The 16,263-nt window shown below is 46.0% G+C and overlaps 1 protein-coding gene and 1 non-coding gene across 3 annotated transcripts; one reads left to right on the plus strand and one right to left on the minus strand.

Annotated features, from left to right (window-relative positions):
• Positions 1–2,737: 2,737 nt before the first annotated feature.
• Positions 2,738–14,260, minus strand: FAM83A (family with sequence similarity 83 member A). Of its 2 annotated transcripts, none has more exons than XM_076332149.1 (5): positions 14,021–14,260; positions 13,184–13,793; positions 10,107–10,274; positions 8,462–8,586; positions 2,738–3,389 (listed from the first exon to the last, which is right to left on the minus strand). In XM_076332149.1, exons 2-5 carry the CDS (start codon positions 13,757–13,759, stop codon positions 2,843–2,845), a joined length of 1,416 nt encoding a protein of 471 aa, XP_076188264.1. In that variant the 5' UTR covers positions 13,760–13,793; positions 14,021–14,260; the 3' UTR covers positions 2,738–2,842. The 2 variants fall into 2 exon arrangements, with proteins under 2 accessions (XP_076188264.1, XP_076188263.1); XM_076332148.1 differs by having other exon boundaries at positions 13,982–14,260.
• A 1,740-nt stretch (positions 14,261–16,000) lies between these two features.
• TRNAM-CAU (transfer RNA methionine (anticodon CAU)) lies at positions 16,001–16,073 on the plus strand. Its single transcript has one exon. It is a non-coding gene; the product is annotated as a tRNA-Met (tRNA).
• The last annotated feature ends 190 nt before the right edge of the window (positions 16,074–16,263 follow it).

Below are 16,263 nucleotides of genomic sequence, written 5' to 3' on the forward strand. Positions count from 1 at the left end.
CCTGGAGGGTCTCTGCAGGGTGTGTCCCCAGAGCTGGACGCAGTACTCCAGGTGGGGTCTCACCAGAGCAGAGCAGAGGGGCAGAATGCCCTCCCTCGACCTGCTGGCCATGCTGCTTTGGATGCAGCCCAGGATACGCTTGGCCTTCTGGGCTGCGAGCGCACATTGCTGGCTCATGTCCAGCTTTTCATCCACCAGCACCCCCAAGTCCTTCTCGGCAGGGCTGCTCTCGATCCCTTCATCCCCCAGCCTGTAGTGATACCGGGGGTTGCCCCAACCCATGTGCAGGACCTTGCACTTGGCCTTGTTGAACTTCACAGGGTTCGCATGGGCCCCCTCCTCCAGCCTGTCCAGGTCCCTCTGGATGGCATCCCGTCCCTCTAGTGAATCAACTGCACCACTCAGCTTGGAGTCATCCACAAACTTGCAGAGGGTGCATTGTACGGTAGCAGTGTTTATTCGAGCCCTTCCCTTGCAGCAGATGGACAAGGTATGTCAGCATCCTGCCGTGACCTTCCTGACAGGTACTTTCTACAGCTGCCTGTAACCACACCTTCCCCTCACCGCTGAATGATCAAGCTTGTGGGGGCCTGTTAAGATTTTTGGCGTAACTCATTGCTGAAATTGTAAACTCTGATTGTTTTCCATCAAAACTGAAATTCCATTCATTTGATGTTCAAGTTCAGCTGTCACATGAACTAGTACAAGCTGTATCCCTGATCCAGGGCTGAAATCAGCTCTTCTTAACTCACAGTGCTCCTTCTGGGTTATTGGCTTGTCCCTTATCTACTTTTCATTAGCTGTGTTCTCCAAAACTTCTGTAGGCAAACTACCTTGCCCCGCAGAGATGAGAAGAGATCCTTCATGGATTTCATGGGTCATGGCCTGAGGAAATGAAGGCTTCAGAGGTAGCGGTCTACAAACTTCTCCCCACATCCCCCTCTGTGCCACCCCCAGTTGGGCCACAAGAGGATCAGGGAACTGAACCAAATTTAGGAGAAAAATCTTAATTAGGCTGGGGGGACGTGTATGTCTAATTCTGTTCCTGTTGATTTCAGAAGAAACAAAATGTGTTTCCTCTTCACCTGGACTCTGACTGTATGGAACTCATTTAGCTTTTGGAATAGAAGAGAGTAAGGTGCACAAGTCAAGAGAATATGAAGAAACAAAATGATTCTCAAAGGGATTTAAAGAAAGTCTTCTCTTTTATTTGAATGGTTCCCATATTTAGATAATTAAGTAGAATTGTCATAGGAATGAAAATCAACTTTCCCTTCTTCCCAAGGAATCTGAAAAATGTTGCTATGTACAGAATTTACAATTATATGCAATAGTTTATTGTTATTCTGGACTCCAAAATTTGATATCACAGATAAAAATGTCCACACCGAAGCTAGAGCAGGATGTGTCCATCCTGTACTTTCAGAATGTTCTATAAACTTTACTGGTATACTTTCAAAATGATTGCTCTTCCAAGGATGAGAAACTTCCCTCACCTGAGATCTTGCTGCTGCATACAATTTTCATCATCCCCAGCCTAAATAATTAAATTGTATTCCTTTTTGAGCAGGTGAGAAGTCAGGCAAAATGGGCCAGATGTGCAAATGAGTTTAGGTTTCTGTTTTCTGTTGGAGTCAGATGAAAGATGATATAAAGCAGGTGTAAAAAAATAATCTACTGAGAAATCAATAGATGATAGGCATCTAGTAACTTTGGGATTTGGATGGAAAGCCTTTGTTTCATGAATTTTCTTACTATTTTTTGCCTTTCACCTACAGAAGCTTCCATCGTTTTCATGGATTATTTGGCAGAAAGTTTTTCTGCTTTTGGTTCAAGCCGCTGAACCTCTGTAACTCCCTTTGTATTCAATGGGCACTACAGACACCCAGTTTCTCTTTAAAAATTAGAAACCTTGAAGAACTCTGAAATAAAGCATCATTATCTCTAACTTAACGGTCAATCAAATGACCACTGAGAGGATTTCTAAGATCTGCGTGCTATTAAATGAATTGGAACCCAGTCCTGATGTGTTACTGGCAGGACTTTGCTTCTTTACTCAGCTTCATTTTCCACTCTGAATCTACACAGCTGCTCTGCAATGAGGAAAATGGCTCTGAGCTGGTGGGAGTGGAGGTTTGTAACAAAGTGTGCCGGAACGCACCCGTGTTGCTAACGAGTGGAAGTGAGCATAAGGTGGCTGCAAGGTGTCCTCCGTAACCCGAACTGTCGGTCTCGGTCCATGTCATGGCCCCTTCCTAGAAACCCTGCGAACAAATGTCCTTGCTGTGCACGTCAACAGTCGGCTCAGAGATGGTGCGATGGTGGAAACTGTGCTTCCCCATCAGCCCGAAAGGAGCCCTCCTAAATCAAGATTAAGGTGTGATGACAGCATGAAGGTAGACTGCTGCTGCCAGCATCGCCTCGGTTTGGCACGTAAATAGCAGCCTTCGGTCTCCTTATGCAAGTGCCTAAAATGTACAGTAATAAACTGTGACCTCCCCCACTTTTAGGTGCCTGGCCATACGAAAACCAGTTAACCACCTAAATCTACTGCTACACAAACATGCTACCAAGGAGAGGTGATAGGCAGCAGCAGCGTTGCACCGTGAGCAGCATTATTTAGATGTGTTCTTCCTGAGATCGTGATGCACCCAAGGTTTACATGTTAGCAGGCTTGGCTTTTTAATTAGGGAAACGAAGCATCCATAAGCAGCAAAACAAAACAAGAGGCTTGAAATCATCCTCATTTTGTATTATACAGAATTTCTATATTCATCAGTACACAAGCGATTGCTAAACAGGTCCTCACTACATTTACTTGCAATTCAAAACAAGGTGGTTATTATGCAAACAGGTTAGCTTTGTGGAGGCATCTCCAGGGTGAGCTTAACCCTGTCCTGTTTGGTTCCTCTTGTCTAAGTCTTACAGGTCTGTAAACGTTCATGTTGTTATACAGAACTGTGGAGTTATCGGCCACATAGTGTGGCTGATAGTAGTTAGCCTGGATGGCTTTCTGTGGTGGCGGGGGAGTTAATGAGACATAGCTGTGGAAGGAATTAACCCTATGGAGAGGTGACGGGGGGGTGAAGTTGCTGCTGAATATGAGAGTTCTTGGGGATTGCTTGGTCTGGTGGGTGCTGCCAGCTGAGAGGCTGCTGAAGGGATCGGAAAGAGTGTTAGCGCTTCCCTCGTCGCTGTCGGGGAGGTTGCACTGGGGGGCCCAGCTCTTGCTGAACAGGAAGGGCGCGGTGTGCGGTGGAGACTTCGGTCCCCTCACTGGCTTGGACAGCGCGTAAAGGTGTCGGAACTCTTCATCAAACAGCTCCACAACTTGACCCGTGAACTTGGAGAGGAGGTTGCGGTGAACCTGGCCGCATAACCACGTGAAGCTGGAAGGAGAGACAAGGTAAGGCTTAGCATTAACGTCAGCCATTAGGAACTGGAGATCCCCGCAGGGGTGGTGCGAGAGGCAAATGCGTTTTACTGCTGAAGCTTCTTGCCTAAACACAGGATGAAGATGGTGTCACAGTTGAATTTCAGGTCAGTTCACATCAGTGCTCTTTGACTTGGATCAAGCTTTGTTATTGCAGCTGCCTCTAAAACCTTCAAGAAACTTTGTAAAGTTATACAGCTTCCTAAAGGGCGTGGTGATCCAGATCCACTGCAGGACTAAATGTCAGATACAATACCTAAGGTTTGGGTTCCATGGAAAGGAGTTCAGACCCCCCTTTTGCGTACCTCTCTTCCATGCACGATGCACAATGCTTAAATTGAGGTCTTACCATGTCTTGTCTGCACACACATAAATTCTTCCCTCCCTGCAGAATGCTGGGCCAGTTGGTAACTCTCACCCACTCAAAACTGACATTAGAAAGACTAGTGAAAAATCACCATCCTTTGTTTTCATTTTGCCATACTTTTTCTGCATTGGTCAAGAGAAACACACAAAAATTCAACCTCCCTGTCACATCCCACTCCCACAAAACAGACCGCCACACCTGACAAATGCTTATTTTCTTCACTACAGAGAAAATGAAATTATAAATATTTCCTACAGCCTTTCAAAAAATAAAAATACTACTTTGCTATAAAGTAAGGGAGAAACACCACAATAGTTTTCATTCTGGTAGTCCAGAGACACACCTTAGGATACCCCACAGCTTTTAAATGGTTTTTCTTTTATGTGCTTCCCTAATCCACTTGGCAAACATAAATTTGTGCTCTTTTACAAAACCACAAGCCAGCTTGGTTGTGCTGTGCAGGCTGCCTTGTCTGAGCAGCAGCGGCAGCAATAAAATGAGCATAGCTGAGAGAATGAAATGTAATTACTCCCTGAGCCGACCAAAGCTCAAGCTGTGCAGCAGAGGATACAGAGCAGCGTCGGATTTGAACCCGAGGTTATTCTGTGTTGGCAAAACTCTGCCCCGGTTATTCCTGCGTGACTTTATTAGCTACACTGGATTTGCACGAGGATTGCTGAGAGCCAGATTTGGCTGTAGGGGTGTGCACTTTAAATCTTGTTCTTGTCATGTTTTGACAAAACTCCTGTGAGACTCAGTGGGACTGACAGCCTGAGCTGACGCTAAGGGAATAAAGACAGACGATTTACATCTGCCCGTTCGGAGCATTCTTAAAGAGGGTTGGGTTTGGGGCATACAGTGGTTTTATACTGTTGCTTCAGGAGCAAGGGAAGGAGTGAAGAAATCACTAGTTCAATGCCACCGGGCAACCCTACAATATATACTGTACATTTTATGATTGGACATGAAAATATACACTAAGTTGCTAGAATACAGGTACTTCTCATCCACTTTGTTCAAATCGTTCTGAATACGGACAAAACCTTGGGAGCCGAGGTAAACAGCACAGCAAGCTACCTTCCCGCTGCGTGGGTAACATCTGCTGTGCTAGCTCAACATTGCCTTTATTCACTAAGAAGCACTCTCTAAACCTTTGCACATCCTTCGTCTAACTGTTAAGGAGATAATAAGCCAGGAACAAATTCAAAAACACACGCAATTAGTCTGGGATATCTATGCTGAAGGTTACAAACTCATGAAAGGGCTGAGGTGTGGAGTGGCAGGTTTATACTTTATGTGCTAGAGATACATCTGGTTTATAAAAGAAAACTCAGAGAGAAATAAAAATCGATTACACTTATAAATGGCTTTTAAAAACCCAACAAAATCAGAGGAAAAACCCGTTGCACCCGATTTTGATAATTTACTCCCATATGTAACTTCCTGGAGTACTTGACGGACAGATGCTTATTTGTAGTTCATCAATCTTATCTGTAACCCTTGCAAGCAGAGAGAGTTGGATCCAAGTAATAGCCCAAAGATTCTCCATGTACTGATGGCAAATGGGTCAGCTGTAAAGTAACAAGGCGAGACCTGCGCGATTTTAGACAAACACTTGTGGATTTCATGTAGTGATTCACAGCAATTTACATTCTGTGCACTTTGCTGAAGAACAAAGCAGAACTTGACATAAAGACTTAAGAGGTTTTCGTTGGCTTCATTCTAAGAGGAAATTCATTGTTTAGGTTTTAGGCCCTGTTTTCCTCCTTAGTTTACAATTCCGAGTGCTCTTTTGGGAAAGGCTCAGAGAAGTCTGTTATTGTCACTATCTGCCCAGAAGGATCGTTTTTCTACCAGGCCTCTTTGAGTGAAGCACATCAGAAAGAAGAGCACAAAAAAGTACTGCCTAGCTTGGGGCCAAAGCTGTATCACAAATTCGGTCATTAATAGGTACTTCTCAGCCGTCTTTCCAGGGCTTTGTCCCAAAGTCTATGTCCTGTTCCGGATCCTTTCATTTATGATTGTCTGAATCAAAACGCATCTCTCCTGTCCAATCTTCATTTGCACTAGACTTACTTTTTTCTGAGTGTACCCTCTGCATTACTGCAGCTGCAGTTCATTAGGGATGCTCTCATCCCTTGTGTTTACAGTGCTACAGTAACATGCAGCATTACAGGCATTTAATCTGAAATGGAAGGACTGGGTTTTTCAGCTGAGCTCAGGTTTGAATTAACCTACGCATTCGTGTTGCCTACTGGTGGGATAACCTTTGTATGAGAAACCTGCCCCACCTGAACCAATGCTCTCAGCAAAGCACCCCAGTGTTAGATGTTGGATACTGGCTCTGAAGAGGCCGGTGGCTTTCAGAGTGGCAGACGGGGAGGTACTCAGCTGCCCCTGAGGATCAAGGTCTGTGCTTTCTGCTGTTTTCATTTTGCCTTCTTTAGGGTGCTGAGTTCATGCACTATCTAACTTCAAATTAATTAAAAAAAAAAGGCATAACACAGTTATCATAGGATGGAGTAGCGTAACAGAGACACAGCAAAACAAAATACTGCATCCGAACCCCACGCCATAGACATTGGCAATAAAAATTGAGAGGAAAACTGTTAACTTAAAACACTTACACATGCCTGCACTTGTGCAGACACATGGCTGAAACAGCCTTCAGAAGCTTCTCAGCTCCAGCCTGCCCTGCATGGCAGAACCATGCTTATCCACACTGACCCAAGCAATGGCTTTTTAATGTGGTTTTACAAACCACTCCAGAGCACGAGATGCCACAGACTCGATGGTGGTTCCTTTGCCTCTAACTAGTTGCCAGCTTCAGTCCTCTTGTTGCCCATTAGGCAAATATATTTTGTCCCCAAACACTTTGGCTACAAGCAGTGAGCCAGGGTCCCTTTTAGAGCAGTAAGTCCTAAAGGGCTATTTTATTTCCTCAGCCTGTTCCCCCAACTGCTATTACAAAGTCATGCAGAGCACAGCACTTAGATGAAATTTGCTGTTGTATTAAATTCTTTTGTATTAGTTTTAAGATCTATTCCAATTTGATTTCCAACAACTGCATTGCAGAAGAGTTTGAGTCTGTTTTACTCAACATCATTCTTGTTTATACCTGCAGAGGTTGGTGGATAAGGTTTAGAGATAATAGAAAACTTTCAGATTAATAAATCGAGAGCTAGCAAGCCTACAGAAATGTCATGTACTGATAGCCAGCTATTACCCATGTGAATCTGCAAACTGGTGCTGAGCATGCTGAAGTTAAATTGTGTATAGATTTGTTCCTCACCACCCTCTCTGCTTGCTTGCTGGATAGGGGATTATGTAGTTTGACAAGGATCTTGAGGTTAGAAGACATTGCAACAGCAGTAGAGAATGGCAGAAGTCACTCTGCACAGGACTTCAAGGGTTTTTCTTTTTTTTTAGGATTGAAAAGAGAAGACAAAAGAAAGCTTCTTGGCTAAAGAAAATAGATCTTGTTCTGTCCCTCTTCTCCCACACATCCTTCCCTTCTATATATAAATCTGCTCTCGCATTTCTACACATCTTTGGTGAGGGGTTAAAAAAAAACTGAAAGAACAAGAAAACCACAGAGCGGCCAATAAAAAAAAAAACGACTCTGAGTGTTCACTCATTTTTGTCTGACGGTTCATTTGGAAACTGAATGAAAACTGGATGCCTGCCTCTGTGGACAGCTGAGCTCCTGCAGCCTACGCTAATCCCACATATTCACCTTTACCTTCGTTACTATAGTTATGTAATCTTCCTGGTGGCACAGTTTTATCAGACTAGAGGCATTTAAGCCTCCAAATCATAAACCGGGATTAAGAAAACCAGTCTCATCCTTTTAATTAAATAATCACCTCTGTAATTTTTTTCTCTCGTCTTTTTGTATCTGGATTTCTAGGATACACTTCAGTCATTTGTGAAGCTTATCTATGTAGCCATGAGGCATAGAAACTTTATTTGATGCAAGCTCAGAGTCTCCTGAAATTCCCTGACCCGAGGATACTGGATCTTAATTAAAAACCCAGTTGTTGAGATGCTACATCCTCTACCTGAAATAATTATAGCAGCACAAAAGTGAAGAGTTACAGATTCAGCTCAGAAAAAAAAAAAAAAGGGAAAAAAAAGGGAAGGTACAACAGTCGCATAGACACATACTGCCTACCTGTTAATGAAACACCAGAAAAAAACAGTAAGTCTCTGAAGGATTTCTGTTTTCCCTTTAATCACTAAATTTGTCATATGGAGAACAAATCCTCAGATAAGCTGAGTGACATATGCTACATTAAGGGATCCCGAGGGAGATGGAAATGTATCACATCTCATGATCACAGCATCTGAGGACCCAAACAATGAGGAAAGCATAATGTTAAGCTATACATATTTCTAGTTCTGCTCCAGGGCTGCACCAGCAAAGTTGTTTACGTTAGTTTCTGAACAGTTACATTAAATACCACGCTCCATAAAGAACTAACATCAGCTTTAAAGCAAGCTAAATGGATTATTGAAAAATGGCACATATTTGAAAACATGAGGGTTTTTTGTTCAAAAAAACTTCTCACCTGTACAAAAATTTCCATGGCACTTTTTTGTGAAGTAGTATTAAAAACATGAAAGAGCACCTAGACATGAACTGCAATGGCTTATCTCACCTGTAAGATCCAGAGAGCACGTATCTCCAGTCAGAGATAAGAAATTTTTCTTGTATTTGTCCTGAAAATTTCCTGCCTGATTTGGCACAATAAACCTCTCCAGTAACACTGCGGACTGAAATATTCTGTAAAGAAAAATAAATAATGAACGGAGTGAATTCTTTTTTTTTAAATTAAAAATGAGAAAGGCCCTTTCCCCCCACTGCTTTTAGCTCTTCACTTCCCCGATGTCTGTTATGATTTCTTCATGGACTCTTCAATGTTATATTTGAAGGTTTGGGGCCAGAGGAAACCTAGCCAAGCTCTCTCACCTGCCACAGGGTTACTTGTTTCAATGGGGATATAAACTGCATGGAAATTCGCACAGATGGAGCTGTGTTGTGTAACGATAACTGATGCTACCCCTACCAAAATGAGTACAAGATGTGTCCACAGCTGAGAGCAGTCTGTTACCTCTGCTGACACCCCAGCAACAATTTGCTCTAGCTGTAAGCTCTCTTGTTTTACATTGGCTATGGCACAATACAGCAGGACAAAACCTCTGCTCTTCCAGTCCACCTGGGCCTGCAAGGACGTACGTGCTGCTTTTCTGGTGCAGCCCAGATGAATGGCGTCCTGCAGGATCAGATGCAAGTACATGTGTGGGTGGAGAAGCAGGTCAGTTTGGCCCATGCGATGCTCTGTGCTGTCCTTGTGCCTGAGCAAATGCATTTAAGGCAGGTCAGGCACCCAGACCTGACTCTGCTGTCCGTACGCACACTTTGCAGAATCAAGGCCTTAGTAAATGAGTGGCACCAAGGATTTGGCTCACACATTGTCAGAGCCTGTGTATTGTAGCAGCATACTTACAATAAATAGCACAGGATTGTTCTTCCTAAGGAGTGAAGGTTTACAGACATGTAAACATGGTTATGAGCATGTTTTATTAATTTCAGTTTCTTTATACATTTGGGGTGGAATTCAGCTGTTGAAACACTAGTTTCTGGTGCACGTAAGATGCCCTCAGGTCTCCTGCCCACCCTCCAGCTGCCGTTCCAGAAGGCCGTTGCCTCTGCGGTATCAGCCATCCCCACGAAGATGCCACAGGTGCCCTACAGCATCTCAAGCCACAACAGAAATGGTCCCTAGGAGGTTATGTTTAAGGTCAGTTCCCTCTGGCAGAGATGAAGGTGGACTAAGCTAACAGCTAACTAAATTTGAGGCTTTATCTTTAAAACAGAGCTTTAACAACATGTTTTATCAGAAACCACCTAGTGCAGCCAAGGTATTGCCATGCAAAAGAGTTTTGTGCGCCTGCTACCCGTGGCTGCCAGACCACAGCTGCTGCGGAGTTATTAAACAGAAGCAGTCGTAAGGTTTATGTTAGACAACTCTACTAGGGGACTTAAGCTCTGTTTCAAGACTTCAGGGCCGAGATTAGTTTCACCTAAGGACCTAATGGAAACGCCTTAACTTCCTGTAACATCCATGGAAAAATGTAGGCATCTTCAGAGGGGAATTAGGTGCGCTAATGCTACCTCTGGAAATCTCTTGCTCCCTTTTAATTACAAGGTGGACTGACCTTAGCATAACCATGCTTCTAGCTCAGCGTGCCTAAAGTTAGGCAGACGAATCTGAGCCTAAGAGCTTCACAGAGCCACAGTACCTTGAAGAGATCCTCAGCAATTTGCAACTTGTCGCACATCTCTGAGAAGAGATTTATACTGCCATGATCGAGCAACAGGTAGACAAACACCATGCGCTTGTTAGCTGCCTCCAGGAGGTCACAAAGAATCTCAGTGTCTGTGAACACATCCATCACGATAGCTAGCACCTAGGGGGGAAAAAACAGGCATTAGCAGAGTCAATTTACATAACTTAAGGTTGCCTGTGAGGCCACTGAAATGTAGTTTACTTTTTAAAAAAGAATATTCCAACAAACGCAAATCTTCAAAGACATATGTGGATATTTCTTCTGGTTTTCTCCCTAAGTGCCTGAATCAGTAAAACGACAAGACATGTTGCATCATTGTTTTATTGCTCATATAAAGCCAATATAACACGCAACTTACGCACTTCAGTTAAGCTCTTTTAATCATAAAACACAAGATGACCCATGAATTTGTAGGTGAGATTTCAGCAGGAGGAAATATATTGAAGTGATAATCGGAGAATAATAAGGATGTAGCTAAAATAAAAGACTGCAGCCCTTGCCAAACAGCTGACTAGCTTTCGTAAGTCGCATGCATTTAGCAAGAATCACTGGATGATGCTTTCTCTGTTATGACTTACACCTGGAATGGTCCTGACTTTAAATCCTCACTCTGTCGGTGGTGGTGGTGCGACAGACTGCAACAGCTCCATCTTTTTTTGTTTTTTACAATGATTTATAAACTAATTGTCTCATTTTAACCATACATCCATGCTTCCCAATTCACAACTGGCAGGACAGTGTGTAAAAGTCTCATGACTGGGCATAAAAGCCCCAACAGCTACTTAAATGCACAGCCTCCAGCCAGCGTGGATCGAAGGAACAGTAAATGCGATATAAACCCACTTCCATACTCCAGCCTCTACGCTCAGCATTGGGCACGGCCTCATGAAGGTCTTTGTTGATGTCTGCTGTTGTCCATGGGAAGGGTCATCTCCCTAGGGCAATTCAGCCCAGCTAATACCTGACTTATCCTCAGAAGGTGCCTATTTGTCCATTGACTAGAAAGGGAACCCTTGATAATTGTACTCACAGGATATCGTCTTCAATCAAAACAAACTTTACAGTATCTCTGCAGATCTGTCTTACTAATTGCTTCCAACTTGCACTGAATCTTACTCCAAAGCCTGTGCCGACACCTGCCAGCAAGCTTATTCCCTTCACCCCCACGAGGAAATCCTACAAGACCAAGCACATCCTGTGCAGCCAGCATCCTGTTCAGGCAAGCCAAATGATTCGCGGATCAGTGAGGATCCCACACCTTCCTTCTGCTGCCAGAGCCCGGTGCTTCAGAAGGGGCCTTGCCAGTGCTTGGTAAGTGGCACAATTATGTCCAGTATCTCACATCCACACTTACTGTTAACTCACCTTGTCTTTTTAAACGGCACAATACCACATCCAGCCTCACCGTAGCTCCAGACCACTCTCTCTAGTACTGCTTTTTCACCAGCTGTTGCCAATTTGTGTTTCTGCACCTGACTTTCTGCTCTTACTTGCAGTACTTCTCGCTTCTTTGGCCCAAATTTCATTTTACGATTTGCACCTATTCCACAAATGTGCTAAGATTATAGTACTACTTGCCAATCCTTTGCAGTTTGATGTCCTCCACAAACTCAGTCTTTATTCTGTTGTTTAAGTCGTTAATGGATATATCAAATACTAGGCTACCCAGGACAGACCTTTATCAGATACTAATTAATAAATGCTGCCATTGAAAAACTGTACTCAAAAAGCAGTTGCCAAATTTATACTGTGAGTAAGTGTTGCTCCAGCAACTTCTTGTAATGTAAATTAGATGGTTAAGAAGGTCATGTGAACCATGGATTTATACTACATTTCCCAATTTTTCCCCTACAAGTTTTCTCCTCTTGGGACAGAAAATTGGCCTGGGTTCATACTTTACCTGATGTTTATTATCCCAGAGACATTTCTTCTGTTACTGTATCATTCTGATGCCGCCAACTTAAAATGACTGATCTGTAATTCCCCTGATGTGCTGACCACTTGTTGCCTTTGACAGGGCAGTTGCCAACGGGCATTCTTCGCCCCTGCGATTACATTCAGCGTTATTGGACCCAGCACTTGCCCTTACAGGAGAATAATAAAGCGAAAGTCTGTAACTCCAGTGGGCTCCGCAGCCTGTGCCAGACAGCAGGCACTACAGCCTGGTTTTGTTCCTGACCGTTCCCCTGTGAAAACGCTAGTGGCGTCTCAAATTTATACACAGGGAAAACTCCTGGATGATGGTAAACACAGCCCTGAAATGTCAATTTTTTTTTTTTCCAGGAAAACAGGAGAGCTGCCAGAACACACGACAGAGACTTTTTGTCACCCTCCAGCTGCTCAGCTTCTGGTTTCCCAGTGCATGGGCAGCCTGGCTTGTGGCTGGCACCTCTCTGTGGTCCCCCTGTCACTTGTCTGTTGTCAGGGGCATCATCTGTAGCTTTCCCACATGCCAAGTTATGCTGCAGAGTCTCTGTATGCAGCCCATGTGGCATTTTTAGTGATACTGACAACATATTAGGGATGAAAGGTCTTTTTTCTGAATAATTTCTTTCCTCTGGGGATGGCTGCTGGCACATCAGACACACATGCCCTTCTCCAGGCTCCCCTTCACCCACATCTCCCATCAATCCCCTAAAACAATCGCTAATGGCTCAGAGCTCGCATTAGCTTAATTCTCATTACCGGTGCAATGGTCTGAATGGAGCAAACCATCCTGCTGGTGATGCATGAGAAGGGATAGAGCCCAGCTGCCCTTTCTACGGCACATTTGCTCTGCCAGGTTAATGGGAGTTTAAAAGAAGAGGGAATGCTTTTTTTTTTTAAGTCACCAACATAAAAAGGTGTTGGTGTGAGTACAAAAAAAAGCACTGCCTGTGTTCAACAACGGGCTCTTTACAGCTACTTTCTAGAGCAAAGCTACTCTGCAACGCACAAGGCTGGCTCGGATCAAACACCGCATTTACCTGACTTTTTTAAGAGCAGGAAGACAACTGAGTGCAAAGGGGACAGCAAGTCTCTCCCCCTACCTGAGTGGTCTTGTTGATGTACCGGCGTATGATGTCTCTAATGTTGCTGTTCTTCTCTGTTTGGAAATACACAGTGGCGGTGGATTTTTCCTTTAAATAGGGCTTCTCCGCTGTAATCCATGTGTGCAGCAGAGCTGGCTCACTGCTGTCAGAAATGGTGGGGAAGTAGGTCCCTGAAGGGAGCGACCCGGCATCGTTCTGCTTTGGCGCAGCCGTCCCATCGGTGGCCAGGGACTCCTGTGCATAATAGGATTCCCTGGCATTATCCTTGATGTACTGAGCTTCCACCGAGGAGAGGAAATCCACCTCGCCCTCTTTGCTTAAAGTTTCGAGGTAGGAGTCTGTCCCACCGTCCAGGAAGGCGTCAGTGGCCAACCTTATGCTTTCGTTGTGGCTGAAATCCGCTTTTGTCAACTTCGTGGACTGGTTCTTGATATCCTCCAGCCTTTTCCTTATCTTGCCCATGTGTCTGGAGTGGCTCATGGCTCTTTGTCGCAGCAGTCGATCTGCCAGGCAGGCACCATGCATATGCACGGCGCAGGCAGCGCAATTGTCCTTCTTGTTTGGAGACTGCATTCTGGCGTGAAATCGCCTCGGCTGAACGAATTAACTATGAATAAAAATAAAGAGATCTTATTACCTCAGGCAAATTCACACTCCCTGATTTCGTTGGTACAATTATCTTCAAAAAAAACCCGAAGCTTGTTTCTCAGGTGGTGGTGTACTTCGGCAACAATCTGTTTCCAGATGGGACAAAAGTGCAAAGTCGATTAGATTACTTATCTGAGAGGCACCCACCTCACCCCCAGGGCATATGAAGGTTTCGAGTCCAATTACCAGGGCTGTCCGATTCGGTTGTATTTCCCTTCCTGTCGCATCCTGTGAAATGTGAGAGAGGAAAGCACTCAAGCAAAAGCAAGTAGGCTCCCAAGCATCGTTGCACAATCTTCAAAACAGCTTGAGGCTTCTCTGTCTTCCCATAGCATTTGTTATGGAGCAAAAACAACTCTGACATTGAACTGGGACAGAGACATCAGCCATGTCTGTAGCTTCAGAACAGCAGAAAGGGTCACGGTCTCTTGGCTGCAACTACATGCTGCCACGCAGGCTTAAAAATAGACTTGAACTTCGTCACTGTGCCCCGTTCGTAGTATGTTGCTATTACCATAGACGATTCACTCATTTACTTCTTTAAAGCTTTGTGACTACGCCATCCTATTAAAAGAAAAATACCCCTTCCCAAACATCCTGAATATTATGTGGAGGGAGGGTTGTGAGCTGGCCTCAAAGCATCAGAAATACAAACACTCATCACTTGATTGTGCACATTTAGGGCTGTTTGGTTGGTTTCTTTTTTTTTTTTTTCCAGGCTGCAGCTTCTGGAGTCACGTTGTCCCAGTGGCAGCTCGGCTGCTATGTCATTAGCAGGATGGAGGTGCAGGTTCGCAGCGGGGTGAGAGGTGCAGTGCCTCCAGGGAGCCAGGCCGACTGGTATGACTGCGCGGGGGTGAGGAGAGGCAGGGTGGGAAGGCACCTTGCCTGAGGTACGCCATACATACCTGTGTGCATGCTTTTATGCAGAGGCACGTGTGACACAGTTTTCTCACGCAGGTTGAGTTTGCCCTCACCCTGCATAGCTCAGCATCCGTAAACCAGCGTGCCACGGCTCTGGAGGGGAGCACAGGATCAAGGGGACACACCAGTCTGGGCTCTTGCACGGGGGTACGGGCTGCTGAAGGCACGTCTGAGCGGGGAAAGGGTCCTGCTGCTCTGACCAACACACTTGGGACCATGGACTTCTGCAGGGCCACTCAGACTGACACAGGCCCAGTTTCTCCAGGGGAGCTTCCCAGATTCTGGGTCTATGTCAGATGCCTTATGGGGGGAAAAAAAGTAATTACACGTGAGGATGACACAAACATATACATATGAAAAGAGAAAAGGGTATGAAATGGTTCAGATTTTAATCCCGGAGCCACAGAGGGCAGGAAACACCCACCTGGGGGCCGAGGAGAGGTGGTGGTGGGGCCCGTCCCCGAGCTGCTGGTGTGTTTAAAAACTATCCTGTCCCTCCCCCCCACCCCCAACATCCGCCCACAGCTGTCAGACGCGGCCAAAAGTCACTAATTATCTACTGACCTGTTCTGCACAATTATGCCGAAAATGATGCCACCTAATTATCCTGACATGCAAGATTGCGCCCTGTGAACGCCGATCGGCCCTCCCTGTGCCCAGCAGGGCTGTCACCCCCCACCCCGGCCAGGACCAGTGCTGTCACCTCGGGTCCCACATGGTTACTCAATGTCCCACACAGTCACCCTGGTCCCCACATGGTCACAGCAGGGCCCCACGCAGGCCACCAACGGTTGTCACCATGGAGCCTCACAGTGTCACCCCAGGGAACCCCCGTTGTCACCCTGGGGTCCCACTTGGTCACTCCCGTGTCCCACATGGCCACCACAGGATCCCAAACCATCACCATCAGGACCCACACAGTCACCCTGGGGCTCCATAGCCACCACAAAGCCCCGCACCGTCTCCACAGGGCCCCACTCAGTCACTGTGGGGTCCCACACGGTCACTCCCGAGGCCCCACGAGGTCACCGCGGGACCCTCCGGCAGGGAGCCCGCTAGAGCAGTCGGAGGAAGGACCGGGCCGGGCCGTCCCGGGCCGGGCCGTCCCTCCCGCCCCTCGTTGTCCCTCGGCGCGGGCTCAGGCGGCCGCGCGGCCCTCAGCGGCCCTGGCAGGACGAGGCGCCGCCGGGGCGGGGCCGAGGGGCAGCGTCGAGAGCCAGCGCAGGGAGGGTACTTTCAGCCGCCTCGTTAGCGCAGTAGGTAGCGCGTCAGTCTCATAATCTGAAGGTCGTGAGTTCGATCCTCACACGGGGCAAAGGCGAGGAGCTTCTTTTCTTCCTGCGGCGGGACGAGGCTCCCCCGGCCGGAGCCCGCAGAGCTGCCGCGGCCCCCGCGCTTTTAGCTGCGACAGAACCCATACAGAATTGCTCTCTAACCCCTTAGCTTTGTCGTTGCTGTCGTGATTTACGAAGCTGTAGTGCCAGGGCAGGGGCCTGTGTCTCCTG

The sequence above is a fragment of the Aptenodytes patagonicus genome, chromosome 2 (genome assembly GCF_965638725.1).
Source record: "Aptenodytes patagonicus chromosome 2, bAptPat1.pri.cur, whole genome shotgun sequence".
NCBI lineage: Eukaryota > Metazoa > Chordata > Aves > Sphenisciformes > Spheniscidae > Aptenodytes > Aptenodytes patagonicus.

Bases quoted from the DNA above. Each gene is read 5' to 3' on its own strand.
- FAM83A (XM_076332149.1), bottom strand. From the start codon at position 13,759: ATGCAGTCTCCAAACAAGAAGGACAATTGCGCTGCCTGCGCCGTGCAT. The intron at 8,587-10,106 runs GTACTGTGGCTC...TTTTCTTTACAG, and splicing joins TTGCTGAGGATCTCTTCAAG to AATATTTCAGTCCGCAGTGT. The intron at 3,390-8,461 runs GTGAGATAAGCC...CTCTCCTTCCAG, and splicing joins GTGCTCTCTGGATCTTACAG to CTTCACGTGGTTATGCGGCC.